The sequence below is a fragment of the Schistocerca piceifrons genome, chromosome 1, assembly GCF_021461385.2.
Source record: "Schistocerca piceifrons isolate TAMUIC-IGC-003096 chromosome 1, iqSchPice1.1, whole genome shotgun sequence".
Lineage (NCBI taxonomy): Eukaryota > Metazoa > Arthropoda > Insecta > Orthoptera > Acrididae > Schistocerca > Schistocerca piceifrons.
Window position 1 is genome coordinate 191,536,876 of NC_060138.1, and position 27,757 is coordinate 191,564,632.

Sequence of the window (27,757 nt, forward strand, 5' to 3'; positions counted from 1 at the left end):
AAATTGAAAAACGATTTAGAAAAGTTATCTGAATGGTGTGAAAATTGGTAGTTGACACTAAATAACGAATTCGTTATCTTCGGTTACACGATAAATCAGTCAAACTAAAGGCCGTAAATTCAACTAAATAGCTAGGTATTCCAGTTACGAACAACTTAAATTGGAAGGAAAACATAGAAAATGTTGTGGGGGAAGGCTAAGCAAATACTGCATTTTATTGGCAGGACACGTAGAAAATGTAACAGATCTACTAAGGAGACTGCCTACACTACGCTTGTCCGTCCTCTGTTAGAACACTGCTGCGCAGTGTGGGATCCTTACCAGCTAGGACTGACGGAGTACATCGAAAAAGTTCAAAGAAGGGCAGCACTTTTTGTATCATTGCGAAATATGGGAAAGAGAGTCACTGGAATGATACAGGATTTGGGGTGGGCATCATTAAAAGAAAGGCGTTTTTCGTTGCCACGGAATCTTCTCACGAAATTCCAATCACCAATTTTCTCCTGCGGATGCGAAAAATTTTGTTGCCACCGCCCTACATAGGTCTTGAATTGTAGCAAATGGTCTCCAAGTAGTCGAACATGTATAGGCCCCAGTTCATTCCATGTGAACACAGTACACACCATTATGGAGCTATCACCAGCTTGTTGACAACTGGGGTCTATGCCTTCGTGGGGTCTGCGCCTCACTCGAACCCTACGTCGGCTCTTAGCAACTGAAATCGCGACTCATCTGACCAGGCCACGGTTTTCCAGTCGCCTAGCGTCCAATCGATGCGGTCTCGAGCCCAGGAGAGGCGCTGCAGGCGATGCTCTGTTAGCCAAGGCTCTCGCGTCGGTCATCTGCTGCCATAGCCCATTAACGCCAAATTTTGCCGCACTGTCCCAAGGGATACGTTCGTCGTACGTCCCACATTGATTTCTGTGATTATTTCATTCAGTCTGTTAGCAGTGTTGCTTGTCTGGTAGCACTGACAATTCTACGCAAACGCCGCTGCTCTCAATCGTTAAGTGAAGGCCATCGGCCTCTGCGTTGTCCGTGGTGGGAGGTGATGCCTGAAATTTGGTATTCTCAACACACTCTTGTCACTGTGGATCTCGAAATACTGAATTCCCTAACTCCGAAATGGAATGTGCCATGCGTCTAGCACCAACTTCCATTCCGTGTTCAGAGTCTGTTAATTCCTGTCGTGCGGCAATCATCACGCCGGAAGCCTTTTTACGTGAATCACATGAGTGCAAATGACAGCTCCTCCAATGCACTGTCCGTTAATACCTTATGTAACTTGTACTGTGAATATCACTGTCCCACGATTTTTGTCATCTCAGCGTTTTTGTATATGTACTTGTTTAGTGATGTGTAATTGCCGTACGACTAATAACAATAATGTGAGACCTTAACTTGTCCCGGCGAATCGAATGTTCAAATAACTTACGGGTTTGCTGCCGGGTGACGTCGTCGAACATCGCCGATATTTCGACAGGAGAACACCCTGCCATTCTCAAGGCACAAATGCAAGGAAGAGAAAATGTGCAAGCAAATTTAATACCTCGGTTCATAGAGGAGAAACAAGGAAGACATCACACACACAACATGTGTCAACACAACCAAAGATAACCAACCTCAGAAATATCGATGGTTACTTTTAATCAACAAGTGAGGTAGCACTAATTCTGTCCCTCTGTTTTTGATAGACAGAGCCGGATTCCAAGCAGCATTTAAACAAAATACACCATCTCTGTTAATAAGGTTGCTTGATAGTCTGATTTCAACAGCTTCCTTAATAACACTATCCCAATAGCTTGACGTGCAAGCCAGAATCTCCGTGTTGTTGTATTCCATAGGATGACCGGCGTCAAGGCAATATTCTGCAATAGCGGATTTGCTCGGCTGTTGTAAGCGTGTGTGACGCTTATGTTCAATGCTCCGGTCTTCCACAGTCCTGATACTCTGACCAATATATGACATGCCACAACTGCAAGGAATACGATAGACCCCAGCCTTACACAAACCGAGATCATCTTTTACGGACGCCAACAGGGTCTTAATCTTAGAAGGTGGTCGAAAAACACATTTCGCATCATATTTCCGCAAAATACGGCCAATGCTGTAGGAAATGCTTCCTGCGTAAGGCGAAAAGGCCGTAGACAGCGACCTTGAAACCTGCGTGTTTTTTCAGATATGTAGACGATACTTTTGTTGTGTGGCCTCATGGTAGTGAGAATTTAAACCGGTTTTTGGAACATCTGAATTCAATCCACCCGAATATTCAGTTCACTATGGAGGTGAAAAAGAATGGATGCCTTCCCTTCCTTGATGTGTTGGTCAAAAGGAAGACTGATGGTACGTTGGGACATTCTGTTTATAGGAAGCCCACCCACACTGACTTGTATCTGCGAGCTGAGAGTTGTCACCATCCAGCTCAGCGTGAAGGAGTACTTCGCACCTTGGTTCACAGGGCCCACGTTATCTCAGACCCTGAAAGTTTGGCAGCTGAGCTAGCACATCTCGAAGTCACCTTTCGTCAGAATGGTTATAGTGAGAGGCAGATCAAACGTGCGTTGCGCCATCAGCCTTCTGTGCAACGGGTGAGTGACGATAACAACGAAGTGGCACCTAAGTCTACGGCCTTTTTGCCTTACGCAGGAAGCATTTCCAACAGGATTGGCCGTATTTTGCGGAAATATGATGTATTTTTCGACCACCTTCTAAGATTAAGGCCCTGTTGGCGTCCGTAAAAGATGATCTTGGTTTGCGTAAGCTGGGGTCTATAGTATTTCTTGCAGTTGTGGCATGTCATATATTCGTCAGACTATCAGGACTGTGGAAGACCGGTGTATTGAACATAAGCACCACACACGCTTACAACAGCCGAGCAAACCCGCTATTGCAGAACATTGCCTTGACACCGGTCATCCTATGGAATACAACAACACGGAGATTCTGGCTTGCACGTCAAGCTATTGGGATAGTGTTATTAAGGAAGCTGTTGAAATCAGACTATCAAGCAACCTTATTAACAGAGATGGTGTATTTTGTTTAAATGCTGCTTGGAATCCTGCTCTGTCTCTCATCAAAAAACAGACTGACAGAATCAGTGCTACCTTACCTGTTGATTAATAGTAACCATCGATATTTCTGATGTTGGTTATCTTTGGTTGTGTTGACACCTGTTGTGTGTGTGTGGTGTCTTCCTTGTTTCTCCTCTATGAACCGAGGTATTAAATTTGCTTGCACATTTTCTCTATCTTGCATTTGTGCCTTGAGAATGGCAGGGTGTTCTCCTGTCGAAATATCGGAGGTGTTCGACGACGTCACCCGGCAGCAAACCCGTAAGTTATTTGAATAATAATAATAATTCCACCTTTCGTCTGACCTGAGAATGTGGATACTCTCAACAGCTATTTCTCCGAATCCCAGCATGGCAGAGCAGTGGCTGCTGGGACTGGCCAGCTTGCACGCGACGCACGGACTGACGGAGCGTGTCGCTGTGTTGCAGGCGACAAGCCGTGGCCGGCGCTGCTGCCGCGCTCGCTGGGCCCCGCGGTGGGCGGCGTGGGCGTCGGGGTGGCGGTGGGGGTGGGCGGCACACCCCGCAGGCCCCGCAGCGAGAAGCGGCCCATCCCGGACGACCAGAAGGACGAGAAGTACTTCGAGCGCCGCAAGAGGAACAACCAGGCCGCCAAGAAGTCGCGCGACGCGCGCAAGGTCCGCGAGGACCAGGTACGCCACGGCCTCTCTCTCTCTCGCTCTCTCCCTCCCTCTCTCTCTCTCTCTCCCTCCCTCTCTCTGCTTCTCTCTTCTCTATCTATCTCTCCCCTCCTTCTGCAAACGTAAGTGTCCTGGAGGGGATGGTGGCGGTATGAGGGATCACAAAATATGCACGGTTTATGCATTACAAAATTCCTATGCATTTCTACCGACGATTACCTGGGATTCCACTAAACTGCAGACTTAGGCATGCTGAGCGAGACGGTAAATACAATGGCTTTAGCAACCTCTGTGTAATTTGGCTTTAAAGACATAGCCACTGTCCACTTCACCACTTGGGGTGTTCATTGAAATATCTCGAAAAGAACACATCGGTACCAAACAATTTATAACTAAAATCTGTTCGTCTCGAAGGGGGATATACAGTAACACCAAACTCGAGCTCCATCCCCCCTCCCCCCAACCTTTGCGTGTTGGGGAGGTGGGGGGTGGGGGGTGGTTCAAAAATGGCTCTGAGCACTATGCGACTTAACTTCTGAGGTCATCAGTCGCCTAGAACTTAGAACTAATTAAACCTAACTAATCTAAGGACATCACACACATCCATGCCCGAGGCAGGATTCGAACCTGCGACCGTAGCAGTCCCGCGGTTCCGGGCTGAGCGCCTGGAACCGCTAGACCACCGCGGCCGGCCGGTGGGGGGGGGGGGGGGGGGGCAACCTTCGAACTTTAAAATTTTAAATGGGAACATCTATTTTTTATTGCAGATTCTGAGTCTACATGAAAAACACGTCAATTTCGTCTGATATATTTCACGACAGATGGTGCTGTAATCTGAAAAGTCAAAAAATGGTTCAAATGGCTCTAAGCACTATGGGACTTAACATCTGAGGCCATCAGTCCCCTGGACTTAGAACTACTTAAACCTAACTAACCTAAAGACATCACAGATATCCATGCCCGAGGCAGGATTCGAACCTGCGACCGTAGCAGCAGCGCGGTTCCGGACTGAAGCGCCTAGAACAGCTCGGTCGCAGCGGGCGGCGAAAAATCAAAATGGGTTGAAAATCGTATGTTTCAAATTGCTACCAAACGTCACCTCCACGCTACGAAGGTAGGACAGGTAATTGTTTGATAACTTTTAACGGGAAATCCTTTTCTCAACGTTGTATTTGAAGAATGGATCAACATGCGTATTGAAGTTGAAAGTCAAACATTTGAACACTTACTATAACTGCGACAAAACATTCCGATACGTGAGAGGCAAAGGGACTCAAATTAATAAAGCACCCATTGTGAACAGAAAACTAAAACGCCTACGTTGTTGTTCACGAGTAACGCTGAAAGTAATTTCTGACTTAGTCTTAAACGAGTCAATGAGTTTTTTTTTTCTGATCGCACTGCACTGCCTTTTACGATAAGTCGTAGTTTGCTACACGGTCACAGTGGTGCGTCGGGCAATCCCCTTTTCGTTTTGTCGGAGGAATACAACATTGAGAATGGGTTTCCTCATCAAAACTTATGAAATAATTACCTGTCCTACCCTCGCAGGGTGGAGGTGGGGGGGGGGGGGGGGGAGGGTTAATTCAAGTGTCATTGGAAAGCCTTTTGAAATGCGATTTTGTACCCATTTTTATTTGACAAAACTTGTGTATTTTTTCCGTAGAATTGGAATGTGCAATTAAAATGGGCGTCTTCATTTAAGGTCTCAGAGTTTCCCCGTCCCCCACACAAACAAACACGAGATGGTCTATGGGGTCATGTTTGGTATCACTGGAGATCCCCCTCCGAGACAAACAAATTTTAATTATAAATTGTTTGAATCCGATGTTTAGTTTCCGAGATATTTCAATACCTTCAAATAAACTGAACGCCCTGCACAACACCAGAAAGAAAACAAAACAAAATTTTACTTATAACAATAACTGACATAAACCAGACTCTGAACAGTCTACATAGACATTGTCATTGTTGATCCTCCACACACCCCAACTCACATAAACAAGCTGCATTCAGAGCTTTCTTCTGCAGAGGGCAGAGCACATAAATTCCCACTTAGTGTTGCAACTATGAGAAAGACATGAACATAATCAGACACGTAAGAATGACTACCATGAATATGAGTCAGAAGCACTTTCACAACACTTAGGAAAAAAAGCAAACAAACTGACCTGGCCAGCGCACACAGCAACATACAAATCCTTATTGTGTAACAACACCTTATTTATGGGTCATTTAGACAAAACAGCCAAGCTGTTGAAAAACACCAATATCAGACTCAATTTTGCCGCCACTAACGAAAAGAGCGAAACTGGTGCATCTCATCTCACAACCAGACGAGAAACCGAGCAACCCAGATAGCACAGTAAGCCGGTTTCAAACTTGTTTCCAGATGTAAAGTTCAAGTATATAAGCTTGATCAAAGCTGGAATATTCAGGCCTGTTAGTTGGATTCAAGCTTGAAACAAACATCAAAGTTGGCAGAGTTCAAGCTATATTTCAAGCTTGACTTATCAAGTTTGGCTCCAGCTGTATCTACACACGTGGAATACAGCCTGGTATTTACAGCTTGTTTTAAGCTACATAATTATTAATCTGAATTTTTTGAACCTAATTAATTAAATAAATACCAGAATGGAAATGGTGTGAAAAAATTATCAAGACATGTATGTTTAATTTTTTTTATTTTCAAAGTGTTTAAAACTGTTTTATTTTAAAATTTAATTATTCTGAAGCCCCTCCGGCCCCAGCACACAGACCAGAGCAGGATCAAATATCGCTGACTTCTGCCGGTATAATGATCCTGTAAAAGGTAAAAGAAAGTGTTAGCCATACCTAAACATAAAAACTGTAAAAAGTTTAAACTGATCAACCTAAATATAATTTATGCCCCAGATTAGGAAAATAACTTCAAACTCACTGATGCAGTAAAAATCATTAACTAGTATAAACGTCACTGAGTAAGCAGCTGCTTCTGGTGACTTCATTCCAAAGAGTTTTTAAAGTAATTTGAAATAACTTTTTGTTTGAAATTTTTAAAGTAAAGATGATATTTGGGTAATTTTGCGATGACTTCATGAAGAAGCCACACGTCACTATTTCTAACAGTTTCAGGGCCATTTAAACTGAATTGTAAAGAAACAATTACTTGAAATCTTATACAACTCATACTGTAAGCTTATAAGGAAACTACGGCTTAGAAAAATGTAGACATTTTATTCTATCCACAATTATTTTTTGGTGAGTAAAACTGAATCAAAATGAAATAAAAGATGAAATCGAAATGAATTTAAGAAATTACCAGTTCAGTGGAACTGAAATGTAAAAGAACAAAAAATGTTCTCCTTGTCATATTTTAATATTGCCTTTTTTAGATTTCAGCCACATTACAAATAACAATAAAATTAAAAAGTACCTGTAGGCCTTGCAGTATTATTTCACCTAAGGAACAACAAAATTAAGAGCAGATGAAGAGCAGTCAAAGCTACGTAAATAAAAAAGACTGACACCTATGTAGTGACTGGTTCTTGAGCACTTTTTCCCGTTCACCATGTCATTACTATTTGTATTCGCAAAGACACTTTTCACACTTCACGATTATTCATTCATGGTGTGACACACGCCAGTACTTACAAGTAAACAAATGTAATAGGGCGATATATATAAAAAGGCGAAATTTTAAAAAGGTAAAATAACATTAAGTTTTAATTTATTGGTGCTGAACAACTTGTAATGTGTATTTTAGCTGGTAATCCATTTCACTTTCATCCAGGCTCAATTTTTCTACGTAAAAGAATATGATATTTCTTTACGTTACGTAATAATATTTAACATTTGTAATATTAACGTACCACTAGAGAAAAATGCACCAACGTACCTGTAATACACTATATATCTTCTTCAGACCCAGTGTAGCAGTAAGGCAGGAGATGCCACACACTTTCCGAACTATTTTCCTGTATAAAACAAACTTCACAACAGTCGACAATCATTAACGCGCGTCACAAAAGTAAAATGGCCGTAAACCTAGCAGAGTCAGTGCAGGGCTTATAAACGCTTGTGGCGCTTCCCGTGGACATCTATGGAAGCTATGCTGCGCGCGCATCTGCTGTACAGCCTTCCAGGGAAATTACAGTTTATTTCAAGCTTGGGAAAATTATTTTAATTCAAGCTAAATTTTTACAGCTTGATGTAAACTGAGTAACAGGTTGATTTTTCAATCTTGAATTTTCAACTGAACCTAAACTCAATATCCACCTTGAAATAAGCTGTGTAACAGGTTGATTTTTCAATCTTGAATTTTCAACTGAACCTAAACTCAATATCCACCTTGAAATAAGCTTGAGTGCTAGCTGGGAAGTCAACAATTAATAAAGAGACATGCTGTCGTTGTAACAACTACTACATTGGCCAAATAGGCAGAAATTTGAAAATCCCGTTTTAAGGATTATATTGCCTGTTTCAGACTAGATAAAGCCAGCAGAGATCAGCTACAGCGAATCACATAGACAAGACACTCTGACGCAATAGATAATCATTTTAAAGCACTGCACACTTTAGAGAAGAGTTAAAAATGGATGTCTCGGAAGAAATGCAAATATTCAGCCGTGGCCAAAACTGGAAAACGAGATCCTAAACGAAATTTAAGCTGTGTAAAACTCACATTTCCTCACCAACTTCAGTTCACAACTTTTAAAACAGAGATGCAACATGCGGTCATGGAGCTACGAATCCTGCAGTTCAGATGACGTGGCTGCATGATAATGTATGAAACTGGGCAGACGAGGATAACTTTGATTCAAAGATAAGTTACTGAAAGTCGATTCTACTTGGCAATTTCAGGTTCAGTTTGGGTGATTTCCCTCATTCATCTTGTCGAATCCTAGGTTACATTTTACCCAAAAAACGTATCTTTCAAAACACATTTTGTTCGAATTTCATTATTCCTGCAATAGTAAAAGCTTCTAGAAAATAATTAATTAAAGTATCTAGATGTGAATTTATGTAAGAACATACAGTGTATAAGATTACATCATTTGCGAAGCGCAAAATTTTGTATTTCTGAACATTTAAAGCATGTTGCCGATCTCTGCATCAGTTTGAAATCTTATTTAGATCTGACTGAATATTTGCACAGATTTTTGAGACAGCACTTCATTATAGATAACTGCGCCGTCTGCGAAAAGTCTGAAGCCGTTATTAATATTGTTTTTCAGGTCATTAGTGACGCATCATGAACAGCAAGGGTCTCAACAGATTTCCGTGGGGCACATCTAAAATTATTTCTATCTCTGTCGACGACTCTCCATCCAAGATAACATGCTGCGTCCTCCTTACGAGAAATTCTCAATCCAGTCACAAACTTAGTTCCATTCCCGCAAACCATAAACGAATACAGCGAGTGAAGAACAGCGGCATTCCTTATCAGACAGATCAAAAGTGTTCCAAACACAGGCAGCGACAGAGATGTTGCAACTGTTGCGCAGATCGTGTGTCATGTTGCAATAAAATACTTGAAACCAATGATTCAAGGCAATCTGATATAACTGCAGACCAAAGATGATAATGTGGGAATTTATGGATGTGATGCTTTAATGACGGGAGATGCCTCGCCGTGTGTAACGTAGGTGGCATAAAAGTTGTCATCGTACCATCCTTTCCCCTGGCGATTTCTGTTGAACGGACCACTCATAAGTGGTCGAAAAGGAATTTCGTTCTGATGAAAAGTTGCGACACACTGCGTACGAGCGATTGCGCAGTGTCCGAAACGCATTCCTTTCTAGCTTAACTTTCCACTGCTGTTCACCTGTATTAAATACATGTTTATCCATATTTCGGTCATACTGGATTTACGACTACAAATAATATAAAAGGCAAATTAAAACAATTGTCTCCGTGTCACTATTATTAGGTTTACTCCCTCCATAGCTAGTTATCTTTCTTACGCTTCGTTTCACTGCTAATTAGATATCACTTGTTACCATAATGTGTTGCTATAGTCGTGTAACGTAAACGATTACAGAGCTACTTACAAAATATTACAACAAAAACACACTACTGGTCGTTGTGCACTGACGGAAAAAAATTGCAACACCAAGAAGGAGCTGTGCGACATAGACGAAAGTTGGTCGGCGTGTTTCTGCATCTGAAAGATTGATGTCTATTTAGATTTCACGCCAGTCGCATAAAGTGATGCTAGTAGCGCACTATGAGGGTGCAGGTCAGGTTTGCTTTACATACACGCTGTAATGCCGTAAGCGTCAGTTACCTTTGAGACCGGACGTGGTGAGTTGATGCTAGTCAACAATACCTTTAAGGCGGCGAAGACGCCATTGTCAATACCTCACTGAGTTTGAACGAGGCTACGAGAAGCTGCATGTTCCTTACGCGATACTGCAGAAAGACTTGGCAGGAATGTAGCCACTGTACACAATTGCTGGCAGCGGTGTTCAGAGGAATGTGCGGACGGCCACGTGGCACTACCAACAGGGAAAACCACCGTGTTTGGCGTGTGGCTCTGGCGCATCGTACTGCATCTGCAGCAGCAATTCGAGCCAGGCGCTCTGTAGCTGGATGTTCCAATCGAGCACCAGGGAGCCGTAGCGCTCCGGAACGCTCACTGCGGCAGCTCGGAGCCCGCGTGGAGGGGGAAAGCGAACTCACTGCCCCCTGGCCGCATGCAGCCGCAACTGACGCAATAATTCGTGTTCAATGACAACTATGACTAGCCGCAGGAGCCCTGTACCTCTATTGGAGGATACCTTTCTATTCATTGAGAGGAATGGTCGTCCGCAGTGTGTTGTATGTCATAAAGTATTTATTTTGCGAAGAGGTACAATACACAACGACATTATACACGTCTTCACGCAGCGTACTACGATCAGGTAGAAGGCGTTGCACGCAGAGAACTGGAAGCCAGGCTTAAGAACGACATACGAGAAGACATAAGTTTAAAAACGGTTTCGTAATACGGAGGGTATCAAAACATGCAACACAGTTCGTGTTCTGTAATGCGTTTATAATGTTCAGGTAAATGAGAGCGGAGAAAACACTAATGAATCTGCAATTCGAGCAAGCTACAGGGTCGCTCACATTGCGACGAGTGGCAAGCCGATTTCGGTGGGACCACTCGTAAAATCGTGCATGGTAGCAGTTGCAAAATGTTTGTTTCCAAGGGAGGTGAAGGCAACTGAAGGGGTTCGCCTGTCGAAGCAAACAATGTCTCGTCGAATCCTGGACATGGCAGCGGATTGAGAGACACATCTCAGGAAAAAGGCGGAGAGCTTTGTTGCATTTTCACTAGCGCTTGACGAAAGCACCGACATATCGGACTGTGCTCAGCTTGCAGTCTTTGTGCGTGTGTCGACATGGAGCTGCAAGTAACTGAAGAGCTCTTGGATGTGGTACCACTGGATTACACCGCAACAGGACGTGACGTTTCTGAAGCTGTTTGTGAATCAGTGGACAATATGAATTTGCGGTGGGATAAGCACCATTCTGTAGCGACGGACGGTGCACCACAAATGATCGAGCGTCATCAAGGTTTTGCTTCTCGTTTGAAAAATAATCTCAGGGACGAATTCGGGAAAGGCATTTTCACTCTCCATTGTTTTATTCATCAAGAGGCACTGTGTGCTCAATGAGTAGAGCTAGGTGGCGTAATGAAAGATGTCGTGAAGTGTGTGAATTTTGTGCGGCGTCACGGTATGAATCATCGCTAATTCAAAGGATTCCTGAAAGATATGGAAGCGGAGTATGGGGATATACCTTACCACAGTACAGTTCGTTGGCTGAGTCAGGGAAAAGCTCTCGGTGTCTTCTTTGCCATTCGTGAAGAAATATCCCTTTTTCTCGAAATGAAAGGGGAAGAAATGTGTTGTCTGAAAGATATAAAATGGATATCAGACCTGGCGTTCCAAGCTGACATAACTATACATCTGAATAATTTAAATCTGTCAATGCTGGGCAAAGGGTAGCTAATCGTTGACATGCACGGCCAGATCAAAGCGTTCGTGGAAAAGTTACGTTTATTTGGGAGGCAGATGAGTAATGGACATTTAACGCTCTTCAATCGTCTCACTTCTTTAAAACTACCTGAAGGTACTACTTTCGGCGATTACGCACCAAAGTTAAAGCAGCTCATCACGTCGTTTGAAACACCATTCCGAGACCTCACTAGTTTGGAAATGGAACTTAAAGTGTTCAGCACTCCTTTTTCAGTTTCCGCCGATGACTTGTCATCGTCACTTCAATTGGAGATTATTAATTTGCAAAATTCAATTTTGTTGTATGAGGCTGTCGATCTTGTAAGACGCAGCCGGCACGTCAAAACGCTTGCCTTGCCGCCTGCCTCAGCCAGCCGTGCCACGTGCCGGCGTGCCGGCCCACTGGAATGGTCACAGCGAGCGACACGGCTCCGTGGAGCAGGGAGCGCTCCGCGGCTCACAACGGAGCCGACGAGCTGGAACAGCCAGCAGTCTGTAGCGTGCATTTCACTGACCCCAAACTACCGCCACTTGCCACTTATCTGATGCCAAGTGAGATCTCATGGGATGACAGGGTGGACGTCTGTTGTGTTTTCTGATGAAAGCTTGTTCTGCCACGGTGCCAGTGATGGCCTTATGTTGGTTAGGATCCCAGGTGGGAGCCTGCAACTGATCTGGACACGTGGAGTTATGGTCTGGGGTGCGATTTCCTATAACAGCATGAGCACTCTCGTGGTTATTCGATTGACTGCAAATTTGTACGTCGATCTGTGATTCGACCTGTTGAGCTGCTATTTTTGAACAGCATTCCATGTTGTGTTTTCCAACAGAATAACGCTTGCCCATATAACGCTGTTGCAACCAAACGTGCTGCACAGAGTGTCAGCACGTTGCTTTGGCCTACTCGATCACTAGATCTGTCTGCAATCGAGCAAATATGGGACATCATTGGACAACAACTCTAGCTTCATCCATAATCAGCATTAACGTCCCTGTCTTCACCGTCCAAGTACTCACTCACGCAAACTGAAACCTGGCACTCGTATAACATATTGCACGCACTTTATATGCTTGCATTCATCAACCTGGCAGTTAACATCGGTTATTACGGTACCGGCAATTCACAATGCCTTATCTCGCGCTTGCGTTAACGCGTGGTCTTTCAATGTTAATCACTTAAATGTGTTACGCAGACAAATCGTATAACCTAAATTTCATTACTCTATGTTAATAATATTTTTGTTACGATTTCTTCTATCAGTATACAGGGTGTAAATTTTAAGTTGACAAGCCAGAATAGCCGGCTGGGGTGGCCGAGTGGTTCTAGGCGCTACAGTCCGGAACCGCACGACCGCTACGGTCACAGGTTCTAATCCTGCCTCGGACATGGATGTGTGTGACGTCCTTAGGTTAGTTAGGTTTAAGTAGTTCTAAGTTCTAGGGGACTGATGACCTCAGCAGTTACGTCCCATAGTGCTCAGAGCCATTTGAACCATTTTTGAAACCAGAATAACTCGAAAAATAAGCTTCACACGAAAAAATTTGTAGGATTCAAAGTTGATTATTTTCGAGGGGGACATCTGCTCGTGCTAAAATTAGCCCGCCACCCCAGCCCAGCCTGGAGGTGGGGCGGGAGGCAACTTTAAAATTTGGTTACAGATAAATAAGAAATACATCTTTACTTCGTAAATTTTGATTCGCTAAAACTAGAACTCTCTCTCTCTCTCTCTCTCTCTCTCTCTCTCTCCCCATAGGGTGGCATTAGAGTTTTTTATTTATCCGTAACCATTTTCCACGCAAAAATGAGAACATGGATTTTATTGATTTACAAAAAAGCCAACTACCGAGAATCAAAACAAATGTTTAAGACAAAATGTACGTAGTATTTTACGTATAATCTGATTCTGAAATGAAAAATGGGGGTTCCAATTTGAAATTTTAAAGTTGCCTAGGGGGTGGGATGGCGGGCTAATTTTAGCACCAGCAGATGTCCCCATCGAAAATAATCAACTTTGGATTCTATACATTTTTCCGTGTGAAGCTTATTTTTCGAGTTATTCTGATTTCTGAGCTTATAATTTACACCCAGTATATAAGCATTTATATTACTGAATACCACACAAGTATATAAACAGAGTCCATTGTTAGTCAGAGCATCACCAACTTAGGCTGTGAATCAAAAATGCAGACAACATGAGGCGTTTACATCTTTCTATCTTTCTCACATAAACATACTTTTATCAGAATATTCAGCATATTCATTTAATAATTAATATGTCTGATGGATTGGGCACTGAGTTCCAGTCCTCATAATTGCTATCGTTAAACAGCAGATGGAAGCAGAATTTACCGTCTATTGTCTAGTATGTTTGAAAAACTTCTAAAAAGGAAATCTCTTATTTTCTGTCCGAGGAACGTTCGGGGGGACTAGCAACATCCAAGGAATCAGATTCTTATTACTGTGTTGAAAAATAAGGTCCAGTTGTACACGTATCCCATTTATTACATTCCCCATTTGGCTATGCATTGGCTATGCAAAATTTATTACATAATATAGAATTTGAAGGATTTCATAGTTTCATTTCAAACATTTTTTTAACTATCATCTCTCTATTCATTCCGTTCAGTTGGTCTCTCTATCCATTCTGTTCAGTTGCTCTTCCAAGTTGTTTCCTTTCTCTCACAGAATTACGACGTCATAACAACCTGCAACTTCTTTTTTTTTCTTCCTGAACTTAAATTCCATTTCAAAATATTTCCTAGGTTTCCATTACTGCTTGCTCAAAGTACTTACTCATTGAATAACGTCGGGGATAGGCTACAGCTCCGTCTCACTCTCTTCTCAATCACTGCTTCCTTGTCGTGTCCCACACCGCCTGTAACTGCAGTCTCCTTTCTCTACAAGTTGTAAGTTACATTGCGCTCCTTGTATTTCGTCCCTTTATCTTCAAAATATCGGAGAGCGTCGTCCACTCAACATTTTCATAAGCTTTCTCTAGGTTCACAAACACCGTAAATGTAGGTTTGCCTTTCTTTAACTTATCTTCTAAAAAAAAATATGGGGTTAGTATTGCCTCGTGTGTTTCTACATTTCTCCGGAACCCAAGCTGATCTTCCCCGAGGTCGTCTCCTACCATTTTTTTCAGTCTTTTGTAAATAATTTGTGTTAGTATTTCGTAAACCATGACTTATTACACTGATAGTTCGAAAATATTCACACCTCTCAGCACCTGCTTTCTTTGGAATTGGAATTATTTCGTTCTTCAAGTCTTGTACATCTCGCACACCAGATGGAAGAGTTTTGTCGTGGCTGGCACTCCCAATGTTATCAGTAGTTCAGACGGGATGTCGTTTACTCAGGGGGCTATGTTTCGGCTTATGTATTCCAGTGCACTGCCAAATTCTTCTCGCAGCATCACATCTCCCATCTGATCTTTATCTACGTCCTTTTCAGTTTCAATAATATTACCTTCAAGCTCATCTCCCTTGTATAGACCTTCAATGTAAGCCTTCCACCTTTCAGATCTCCCTTCTTTCTTAGTACTGGTTTTTCATCTGAGCTCCTCATATTCATACGTCTGTTTCTCTATTCTCCAAAGACCTCTTTAATTTTCCTGAAAGCGGTATCTATCATTCCCTAAGGAAATATGCTTCTATATCTTTACATTTGTCCCCTAGCCATTTCTGCTTAGACATTTTGCACTTCCTGTCAGTCTCAGTTTTTAGATTCCCTTTCGCCTGCTTCATTTACTGGATTTTTATATTTTCTCCTTTCATCAGTTAAATTAAATATCTCCCGTGCTATCCAAGGATTTCTTTTGGGCCTTGTCTTTTTACCTATTTGATCCTCTGCTTCCTTCACTATTTCATGTCTCAAAGCAATCCACTCATCTTCTTCTCATTTCGGTCCAACATAAGTTGCTCTATCTCAACCTCTAGATCAAAATCTTGAACATGGCAGCAGTCAGCAACTGTAGTTATATGGATACAGAGTAATATATGACTTCCACGTACTCGTTGTACTGTGTATTCGTAGGTGTTATCTCTTCTACTGAGGAAGACAGATTTATATCTGTCGAAATTCAGATAAGGATTTGAATAAACTTCTCACGTGCAACTGGTTGGCTGTTTGATTCCCTTTGTATCCATAACCTCTGGTGCCTTCAGTTTAGCCAGATATTATCTCCTTAATTTTCCGCCTTTCCGCAATTTCTTCAGTGATAATCTGCATTTAAATCCAGTAAGTTATGGCCAGAGTCAACCTCTGTTCCTGGAAATGTCTTAAATTTTAAAATCTGATTTCGAACTCGCTGCCTGACCATTATATGATCAGTCTGAAACTTTCCAGCGTTGCCAGGTCCCTTCCACGTACACAACCTTCTTTCATCATTCTTAAACCGAGTGTTAGCGACGATTAAACCATAATTTGTGCTTCCTCTTCCACTGCTTTTACCCAGTCCATGTTCTACTCCTTTTCCTTCTCTTCCTATTCCTACTATCGAATTCCACTCACCCAATTGAATTTACATTTTCCTTAACAATCTGAATAATTTCCTTTATTTCACCACACATTCTGTCAATCTCTTCATCCTCTGTCGAGCTAGTTTACATGTAAACTTGTACTAATGTGGCAGATCTTGGCTTCGCGTCTACCTTTTCTACAGTAATATGTTAACTATGCTGTTCCTATTAACTTACCCGCATTGCTATATTCTTATTAGGTCTAGACCTGCGTTACCCCTATTTTATTTTGTGTTGATAACCTTGTACTGATCTTACTGAAAGTCCTGTTCCTCCTGGCACCGCCGGCCGCGGTGGTCTAGCGGTTCTAGGCGCTCAGTCCGGAGCCACGCGACTGCTACGGTCGCAGGTTCGAATCCTGCCTCGGGCATGGATGTGTGTGATGTCCTTAGGTTAGTTAGGTTTAAGTAGTTCTAAGTTCTAGGGGACTGATGACCATAGACGTTAAGTCCCATAGTGCTCAGAGCCATTTGAACCATTTTTTTCCTCCTGGCACCGAATTTCACTTACTCCCACCATAGCTATCTTCAACCTACCCATTTCCCTCTTTAAATTTTCTGATCTACCTGCCCGGTTAAGAGATCTAACTTTCTACGCCTTGACCCATAGAACGCCAGTTTTGTTCCTCCTGCTGAAGATAGAGCTGCACGGCCTTAGGAACGTCTGTAGCTTCCCCTTGCTTTCAGCTGTTCGCAGTACCAGCGTAGCAAGGCCATGCTAGCTGATTTTTCAAGGCTAGGTGGGTCAATCATCCAGAGTGCTGCCCCTGCAACTATGAAAAGGCTGCTGCCCCTCTCCAGGAACCAAGAAGTCCTCCGTTCTGGTTGTACCTACAGTACGGCTTTTTTTATCGTGGAGCCACGCAATACTCCCTATCTCTGCAAGGTCCGTTGTTCATATGGGACTATACCCACAATAAATACACTCCTGGAAATTGAAATAAGAACACCGTGAATTCATTGTCCCAGGAAGGGGAAACTTTATTGACACATTCCTGGGGTCAGATACATCACATGATCACACTGACAGAACCACAGGAACATAGACACAGGCAACAGAGCATGCACAATGTCGGCACTAGTACAGTGTATATCCACCTTTCGCAGCAATGCAGGCTGCTATTCTCCCATGGAGACGATCGTAGAGATGCTGGATGTAGTCCTGTGGAACGGCTTGCCATGCCATTTCCACCTGGCGCCTCAGTTGGACCAGCGTTCGTGCTGGACGTGCAGACCGCGTGAGACGACGCTTCATCCAGTCCCAAACATGCTCAATGAGGGACAGATCCGGAGATCTTGCTGGCCAGGGTAGTTGACTTACACCTTCTAGAGAACGTTGAGTGGCACGGGATACATGCGGACGTGCATTGTCCTGTTGGAACAGCAAGTTCCCTTGCCGGTCTAGGAATGGTAGAACTATGGGTTCGATGACGGTTTGGATGTACCGTGCACTATTCAGTGTCCCCTCGACGAACACCAGTGGTGTACGGCCAGTGTAGAAGATCGCTCCCCACACCATGATGCCGGGTGTTGGCCCTGTGTGCCTCGGTCGTATGCAGTCCTGATTGTGGCGCTCACCTGCACGGCGCCAAACACGCATACGACCATCATTGGCACCAAGGCAGAAGCGACTCTCATCGCTGAAGACGACACGTCTCCATTCGTCCCTCCATTCACGCCTGTCGCGACACCACTGGAGGTGGGCTGCACGATGTTGGGGCGTGAGCGGAAGACGGCCTAACGGTGTGCGGGACCGTAGTCCAGCTTCATGGAGACGGTTGCGAATGATCCTCGCCGATACCCCAGGAGCAACAGTGTCCCTAATTTGCTGGGAAGTGGCGGTGCGGTCCCCTACGGCACTGCGTAGGATCCTACGGTCTTGGCGTGCATCCGTGCGTCGCTGCGGTCCGGTCCCAGGTCGACGGGCACGTGCACCTTCCGCCGACCATTGGCGACAACATCGATGTACTGTGGAGACCTCACGCCCCACGTGTTGAGCAATTCGGCGGTACGTCCACCCGGCCTCCCGCATGCCCACTATACGCCCTCGCTCAAAGTCCGTCAACTGCACATACGGTTCACGTCCACGCTGTCGCGGCATGCTACCAGTGTTAAAGACTGCGATGGAGCTCCGTATGCCACGGCAAACTGGCTGACACTGACGGCGCCGGTGCACAAATGCTGCGCAGCTAGCGCCATTCGACGGCCAACACCGCGGTTCCTGGTGTGTCCGCTGTGCCGTGCGTGTGATCATTGCTTGTACAGCCCTCTCGCAGTGTCCGGAGCAAGTATGGTGGGTCTGACACACCGGTGTCAATGTGTTCTTTTTTCCATTTCCAGGAGTGTACATTTCCGTTATTTGTTATCCTTTCTAGTATTTCCGTTGTAATGGCCAGCATTGTAAGTTACAGTCACACTCATATACACTGAAGATCCAAAGAAACTGGTACATCTGCCCAATATCGTGTAAGGGCCCCCACGAGCGCGTAGAAGTGGCGCAACGCGACATGGCATGGACTCGGCTAGCGTCTGAAGTAATGCTAGAGGGAGTTCATACCATGAATACTGCAGGGGTGTCCATAAATCCGTACGAGTATGAGGGAGTGGAGGTCTCTACTAAACAGCACATTGCAAGGCGTCGCAGATATGCCCAATAATGTTCATGTCTGGGGCTTTTAGTGGCCAGTGGAAGTGTTTAAACTCAGAACAGTGTTCCTGGAGACACTCTATAGTAATTCTGGACGTCTTGGGTGTCGCGTTATCCTGCTGGAATTGCCCAAGTCCGTCGGAATGCACAATGAATGGATGCGGGTGATCAGAGTGCTTAAGTGCTTGGCACCTGTCAGAGTCATATCTAGACGTATCAGTGGCCCTATATCACTCCAACTGCACACGCCCCTCACCTTTACTGAGCCTCCACCAGCTTGAATAGTCCCCTGCTGAAATGCACCGTCCATGGATTCATGAGATTGTCTCCATACCCGTAGAAGTCCATCCTCTCAATACAATTTGAAACGAGACTTGTCCGACCTGGCAACATGTTGACAGCCATCAACAGTCGTGTTGGTGTTGACGGGCCCAGGCGACGTGTAAAGCTTTGTGTCGTGCTGTCATCAAGGGTACACGAATGGGCCTTCGGCTCCGAAAGCCCATATCGATTATGTTTCTTTGAATGGTTTGCACGCTGACACTTGTTGATGGCTTAGCATTGAAATCTGCAGCTGTTTGTGGAAGGGTTGCACTTCTGTCATGTTGAACGATTCTCTTCAGTCGTCGTTGGTCCCATTCTTGCAGGATCTTTTTCTGGCCGCAGCGATGTCGGAGATTTGTTTTACCGGATTCCTGGTATTCACGATACACTCGTGAAATGGTCGTACAGGAAAATCTCCACTTCATCGGAGATGCTGTGTCCCCTAGCTCGTGCGCCTACTATAACACCTCGTTCAAACTCACTTAAATCTTGGTAACATGCCATTGTAGCAGCAGTAACCGATCCAACAACTGCACCAGACACGTGCAGCCTTGTATAGGGGTTGCCGACCGCAGTGCCGTATTTTGGGTGTTTACATATCTCTGTATTGGAATACACATCCCTATACCAGTTTCTTTGGCGATTCGGTGTAAATCGCTCGCATGTGACGTGTGAACATCAACACCATTAGTGACCTGTGTATCAACAATCTGTCTGTTCCTGAGTTATACTGGAGAATGAAATGTCGAGAAGTTTTATGTCTTTTAGTCACCTCTGCTCTACAATTAATTTTATAATTACTATATTTTTGTTAGAAATATTCCACATTTTCAATTGACTCACCCTTATATACGAGGGCAGTTCAATAAGTAATGCAACACATTTTTTTTCTCGGCCAATTTTGGTTGAAAAAACCGGAAATTTCTTGTGGATTATTTTCAAACATTCCCGCTTCGTCTCGTATAGTTTCATTGACTTCCGACATGTGGCAGCGCTGTACGGAGCTGTTAAAATGGCGTCTGTAACGGATGTGCGTTGCAAACAAAGGGCAGTGATCGAGTTTCTTTTGGCGGAAAACCAGGGGATCTCAGATATTCATAGGCGCTTGCAGAATGTCTACGGTGATCTGGCAGTGGACAAAAGCACGGTGAGTCGTTGGGCAAAGCGTGTGTCATCATCGCCGCAAGGTCAAGCAAGACTGTCTGATCTCCCGCGTGCGGGCCGGCCGTGCACAGCTGTGACTCCTGCAATGGCGGAGCGTGCGAACACACTCGTTCGAGATGATCGACGGATCACCATCAAACAACTCAGTGCTCAACTTGACATCTCTGTTGGTAGTGCTGTCACAATTGTTCACCAGTTGGGATATTCAAAGGTTTGTTACCGCTGGGTCCCTCGTTGTCTAACCGAACACCATAAAGAGCAAAGGAGAACCATCTGTGCGGAATTGCTCGCTCGACATGTGGCTGAGGGTGACAATTTCTTGTCAAAGATTGTTACAGGCGATGAAACATGGGTTCATCACTTCGAACCTGAAACAAAACGGCAATCAATGGAGTGGCGCCACACCCACTCCCCTACCAAGAAAAAGTTTAAAGCCATACCCTCAGCCGGTAAAGTTCTGGGACGCTGAAGGGGTTATTCTGTTCGATGTCTTTCCCCATGGTCAAACGATCAACTCTGAAGTGTATTGTGCTACTCTTCAGAAATTGAAGAAACGACTTCAGCGTGTTCGTAGGCACAAAAATCTGAACGAACTTCTCCTTCTTCATGACAACGCAAGACATCACACAAGTCTTCGCACCCGAGAGGAGCTCACAAAACTTCAGTGGACTGTTCTTCCTCATGCACCCTACAGCCCCGATCTCGCACCGTCGGATTTCCATATGTTTGGTCCAATGAAGGACGCAATCCGTGGGAGGCACAACGCGGATGATGAAGAAGTTATTGATGCAGTACGACGTTGGCTCCGACATCGACCAGTGGAGTGGTACCGTGCAGGCATACAGGCCCTCATTTCAAGGTGGCGTAAGGCCGTAGCATTGAATGGAGATTACGTTGAAAAATAGTGTTGTGTAGCTAAAAGATTGGGGAATAACCTGGTGTATTTCAATGCTGAATAAAATAACCCCTGTTTCAGAAAAAAAATGTGTTGCATTACTTATTGAACTGCCCTCGTACATAGTGTTTCAAAGTCTTTGCATCAAATGTCTCTGGGTGATAGATCACAGCACGGGAAAAAACTTTTGTCAAAGACAAAATGTTCAGTGACTCTTCTCTGTGGCGATAGGCGATATCTGTTACGCCCCTGAGAAGTGGCATGGCATAGGCACTTTGCATCGTGAATATGGCTTGTTGTGTGTTGCCTATAATCCAGCCATCTGCTCCTTGTGAAAGGGGATAGGTCCAGCAAAAATTAAAGTTCTTGACTACGTACTAAAATACATCGTACAAAAGAATTAGCGAAACACGTTTACTAACCTGTGGTACGTCAAATCTGTTATGAGACAGTCGTTACCTGTGGCCTTATAATATCGCTCGGGGTCTTCGCTTTCAGTGTAGGCAACGATTACAGTCATTCGCCATTTATTAAGTGTGTTATGAATTACCGAGTCAGGTGATCCCTGAGAAGGAAGGAAGTACTGGGGTCCCAGAATTTTCTAGTGACGTACACAGGTGGCAGTTGTCTTTTTTGGACATTGTATTCAACCAAGCACATGTAATGCGACATCTTAATGCAGTGTTCAAAAATGTTCAAATGTGTGTGAAATCTTATGGGACTTAACTGCGAAGGTCATCAGTCCCTAAGCTTACACACTACTTAACCTAAATTATCCTAAGGACAAACACTCACACGCGTGCCCCAGGGAGGACTCGAACCTCCGCCGGGATCAACCACACAGTCCATGACTGCAGCGCCCTAGACCGCTCGGCTGATCCATCGCGTTAATGCAGTGCAGTTTGCAAGAACGGTCTGCTTGATCCAAAAAAGATGGACTTTTGGTCGTGGTGCTGCAGATGCCAATGCCTCTCCATGTGTGATCCACAGGTTGTGGACACGCTACAGGAAGATAGGTCGGTACATAAGGCGAGTTGAACAAGGTTGCCGACGCATTGCCACCCCACGCCAGGTAAAGGCCGACATCTGACCATCTCTGGGTTGAGGCATCGTAGTGATACCACGAGAGCAGTCCGCAGGTCGTGGTCTCGCAGTCGCGTTCTCGCTTCCCGAGCACGGGATCCCGGGGTTCGATTCCCGGCGGGATCAGGGATTTTCACCTGCCTCGAGATGAGTAGGTGTTTGTGTTGCCCTCATCATTTCATCATCATTCATGAAAGTGGCGAGTTTGGACTGACCAATGGTTGGGAATTTGTAAGGGCGCTGATAACCACGCAGTTGAGCGCCCCACAAACCAAACATCATCATCATCATCATCATGACCACCAGAGCACTGCAGGGCGACCTCAGAAGTGGCATTGGGGCCGCTGTGCCCTGTGTAGTGAACAGGCTACGAGAAAGGACTGTGCGACCCAGATGTCCCATTAGAATACCCCACTTGACACATCTTGCAGTTCGCCTTCAGTTCTGCCATTCCCAAGTCACCTGGCAACTTCGTCACTGGAAAGAAGGATTTTTCACAGACGAGTCCACATATCCTCTAAAGGAGGGTGATGCCCGTGTTCAGTTGTGGAGACTCGTGGTGAGCGCTAGCCGTCAAATGTTGTCCAGGAAATCGACAGATTTCCAAGGTTCATATGACGCTGTGGGGAGGCTTCAGTTTTGACAGCCATACAGAGCTTGCCGTTGTCCGTAGTCGCCTTACACCCAGGCAGTACAGCGAACAGATCCTGTTGGACTATATGGTGGCTCTTGCATACAGTGGTAGCTGTGAATTCGTTCTAATGCCAGGTCCTATGTGGTGACGTCAGCAGGGATGTCTGGCGAACCCTGGAGGTTGAAGTACTGGAATGGCTGGCGCTGAGTTTCAACCTAAATCCCATCGTGCGTATGTGGGACATGCCTAAAAAACGTTTTCGTGGTCGTTGTCTTCCACTACATACTGTCCAAGAACTCTCATGGACTCTCATTGAAGAATGGGAACAGATACCTCAGTCCATAGACTTATAAGGAGCACGCCACATAGCAGTGATAAACGCTCACGGAGGGTATACACGTTATTGAAGCTCTCACAGTGCAATGAAAAGCACCCAACTTTGTTTTCGACGCCTTTCCTACATTTCAGGTTTTTATCTGAACAATAAGAGGATGTAACGATTTTTTCTGTAATTAATTTGTCATAGGTAAAGGTTCTTTATAGACGAATAGAAAAACTGGTAGATGCCGACCTCGGGGAAGATCAGTTTGGATTCCGTAGAAATGTTGGAACACGTAAAGCAATACTGACGCTACGACTTATCTTAGAAAATAGATTAAGGAAAGGCACACCCACGTTTATAGCATTTGTAGACTTAGAGAAAGCTTTCGACAATGTTGACTGCAATACTCTCTTTCAAATTCTGAAGGTGGTAGGGGTAAAATACAGGGAGCGAAAGGCTATTTACAATTTGTACAGAAACCAGATGGCAGTTATAAGAGTCGAGGGGCACCAAAGGGAAGCAGTGGCTGGGAAGGGAGTGAGACAGGGCTGTAGCCTCTCCCCGATGTTATTCAATCTGTATATTGAGCAAGCAATAAAGAAAACAAAAGAAAAGTTTGGAGTAGGAATTAAAATCCATGGAGAAGAAATAAAAACTTTGAGGTTCGCCGATGACAGTGTAATTCTGTCACAAACACCAAAGGACGTGGAAGAACAGCTGAACGGAAAGGACAGTGTCTTGAAAGGAGGATATAAGATGAACATCAACAAAAGCAAAACGAGGTTAATGGAATGTATTCGAATGAAATCGGGTGATGCTGAGGGTATTAGATGGGGAAATGAGACGCTTAAAGTAGTAAATGAGTTTTGCTATTTGGGGAGCAAAATGTAAGTTGGCAATGGCAAGGAAGGCGTTTCTGAAGACGAGAAATTTGTTAACATCGAGTGTAGATTTAAGTGTCAGGAAGTCGTTTCTGCAGTATTTGTATGGAGTGTAGCCATGTATGGAAGTGAAATATGGACGATAAATAGTTTGGACAAGAAGAGAATAGAAGGTTTCGAAATGTGGTGCTACAGAAGAATGCTAAATATTAGATGGGTAGATCACATAACTAATGAGGAGGTAGAGTAGCATGGAGAACTGCATCAAACCAGTCTCTGGACTGAAGACCACAACAACAACAACGGGTAAAGCTATAATTTGATAACATACCCAGTCCTCAATTATTGCTAAGTGGAGTACAGCAGACGCCCAAAGTCAAGTTCTCTAATACTTTTGAGCAGTGTATCTTTTTCCACTTAGAGATACTCATTCTTATGATTTTCTTGCTGAAAATCACTCCATCAGTTTACTGCGGTGGGTAGTATGCAGTACACCTAGTTAATAGAGCGTATTAGTGTAGTGAAATATCGTCGTCCCACGGCCTGCGAATACGTAAGGATTCGTAGTGTCGTTGGTAAACCCGACAGGGTAGCCGAGAGCGCCAATGCGCTGCTTCCTGGACTCGGGTAGGCGCGCTGGCCTCGGATCGAATCCGCCTGGCGGATTAACGACGACGGCCGGTGTGCCGGCCAGCCTGGATGTGATTTTTAGGCGGTTTTCCACATTCTACTAGGTGAATACCGGACTGGTCTCCACGTCCCGCCTCAGTTACACGACTCGCAGACATTTGAAGCACATTCAAACTATTTCACGATTTACACTAGACCACTAGACGCCGACAGCTGGGGTCCACTCATTCGGTCCCAGGTGGGGGAGGTGGCGGCAGGAAGGGCATCCAGCCACCCCTAAAAATTAACCGTGCCAAACCCGTACTTAACCATGCCGACCCTGCACACAATGCGGGATATAGGCAGTAGCAAAAGAAGAAAGCACAAGAAAGTAGTGTCATTGGTTGTTGTTGTTGTGGTCCTCACTCCTGAGACTGGTTTCATGCAGCTCTCCATGCTACTCTATCCTGTGCAAGCTTCTTCATCTCCCAGTACCTACTGCAACCTACATCCTTTTGAATCTGCTTAGTGTATTCATCTCTTGGTCTCCCTCTACGACTGTTACCCTCCACGCTGCCCTCCAGTACTAAATTGGTGATCCCTTGATGCCTCAGAACATGCCCTACCAACCGATCCCTTCTTCTAGTCAAGTTGTGCCACAAACTTCTCCTCAATCCTGTTCAATACCTCTTCATTAGTTATGTCATCTACCCATCTAATCTTCAGCATTCTTCTGTAGCACCACATTTCGAAACCTTCTATTCTCTTCTTGTCCAAACTATTTATCGTCCATATTTCACTTCCATACATGGCTACACTCCATACAAATACTTTCAGAAATGACTTCCTGACACTTAAATCTATATTCGATGTTAACAAATTTTTCTTCTTCAGAAACGCTTTCCTTGCCATTGCCAGTCTACATTTTATATCCTCTCTACTTCGACTATCATCAGTTATTTTGCTCCCCAAATAGCAAAACTCCTTTACTGCTTTCAGCAAACCTCAAAGTTTTTATTTCTTCTCCATGGATTTTAATACCTACTCCGAATTTTTCTTTTGTTTCCTTCACTGCTTGCTCAATATAAAGATTGAATAACATCGGGGAAGGGCTACAACCCTGTCTCACTCCCTTCCCAGCCACTGCTTCCCTTTCATGTCCCTCGACTCTTATAACTGCCATCTGGTATCTGTACAAATTGTAAATAGCCTTTCGCTCCCTGTATTTTACCCCTGCCACCTTTAGAATTTGAAAGAGAGTATTCCAGTCAACATTGTCAAAAGCTTTCTCTAAGTCTACAAATGCTAGAAACGTAGGTTTGCCTTTCCTTAATATAGCTTCTAAGACAAATCGTTGGGTCAGTATTGCATCTCGTATTCCAATATTTCTACGGAATCCAAACTGATCTTCCCCGAGGTCGGCTTCTACTAGTTTTTCCATTCGTCTGTAAAGAATTCCCGTTAGTATTTTGCAGCTGTGGCTTATTAAACTCATTGTTCGGTAATTTTCACATCTGTCAACACGTGCTTTCTTTGGGATTGGAATTATTATATTGTTCTTGAAGTCTGAGGGTATTTCGCCTGTCTCATACATCTTGCTCACCAGATGGTAGAGTTTTGTCAGGACTGGCTCTCCCAAGGCCGTCAGTAGTTCTAATGGAATGTTGTCTACTCCCTGGGCCTTGTTTCGACTCAGATCTTTCAGTGCTCTGTCAAACTCATCACGCAGTATCATATCTCCCATTTCATCTTCATCTACATCGTCTTCCATTTCCACAATATTGTCCTCAAGTACATCGCCCTTGTATAGACCCTCTATATATTGGTAAGCGTCAGCAAATGTTTTGTCTCTAAGAGAAGTTGTTCCTATGATGTGATCTACCTTCGTAGACGTTTGGTGCAAAGACTTTGTAACACCCTGTACATGCAGTGTTACAGCTGATTGTAGTGGAGATTGTGTTTGGTTGCAGATAGCTCTGAGGGCGGCGATGCTGGAACACGAGAACGCGGTGCTTCGTGCGCAGTTGGTGACCCTGCGGGAAGAGGCGCACAGTTTGCGACACCTGTTGCTGCAGCAGCGAGCGCTCCCGGAATCCTGAGCCGCGCTCGTCCGTCCCTGCACAAGCGGCAGCCCCTGCACATCGTCACGGCTTTGACGCCGAGGGAACATTTGACGGGCAGCGCAGCGAAATCTACCCCGCGTCTGGCTGCTCCTTGCCCTCTACCCGCACTGCAGCGGAAAGCAGTGGATCACTACAGTACCTGCAATCTGTGACCCCGGTGTTGTCCTTGTTCGCCTTGCGACTGTAAATCCCGAAAGTGTCTGGCGTTTAGCGTACGGCGCACAACTGACAGCCGAACATTGCCAAGAACAGCGTTATTACTGACAATCCTCATTCCTACGAACAATTTTTGTCGTTGCCTCTCTTTTATCTGTGATTGCGACACACACATCTAGTCTTTGGACTCTGTTGTAGCATTTTTGACGAGATTACAAGTTACACTTTGTCAGTTCATTATACGCTCGAGCATACTATAAGCTCTCTTGTCTTGATGTAAAAACAGAACTGCTCTTTGGAACAAAGCTCGCTGGCAATTGAGAAGAGATCTGGTGTTTCATTTATCTTGCCACGCCCGCAATTTGAATGATTTCGTAACCTCTTAGCACAATTTACGATGCATTAGAACTTTTCACTAAAAAACGATATTTTACACTGTTAAGAGTTGCAAGTTATGATAGCATGATGGTCGAGACAGATATAGATTTTTGGTCTGGTATTCCAGTGTTTTCAGTAACGCGAAATAGTGATTCTGTGATGGAATACAGTATGAGTATGCTACAGAAATATGGAAATAAAATGGATGTATCTGGTGGCACATGCCATACATTCACCGTTAAATGCCAGGAGTTATATTTATTATCTATCATAAACTTTGGCAAGATGGCAGTCGAGTGATCAGGGCTAGTTCTGCGCTAGTGAT

At 44.4% G+C, this 27,757-nt stretch overlaps 1 protein-coding gene across 1 annotated transcript in view; it reads left to right on the forward strand.

Moving 5' to 3' along the window:
• Positions 1 to 27,136, forward strand: part of LOC124798900 — a 33,751-nt gene extending 6,615 nt beyond the window's left edge. The window contains 3 exon segments of the mRNA XM_047262469.1: positions 3,500 to 3,723; positions 26,746 to 26,844; positions 26,847 to 27,136. Coding sequence (XP_047118425.1) covers positions 3,500 to 3,723; positions 26,746 to 26,844; positions 26,847 to 27,050 — 527 coding nt within the window. The 3' untranslated portion in view covers positions 27,051 to 27,136.
• The last annotated feature ends 621 nt before the right edge of the window (positions 27,137 to 27,757 follow it).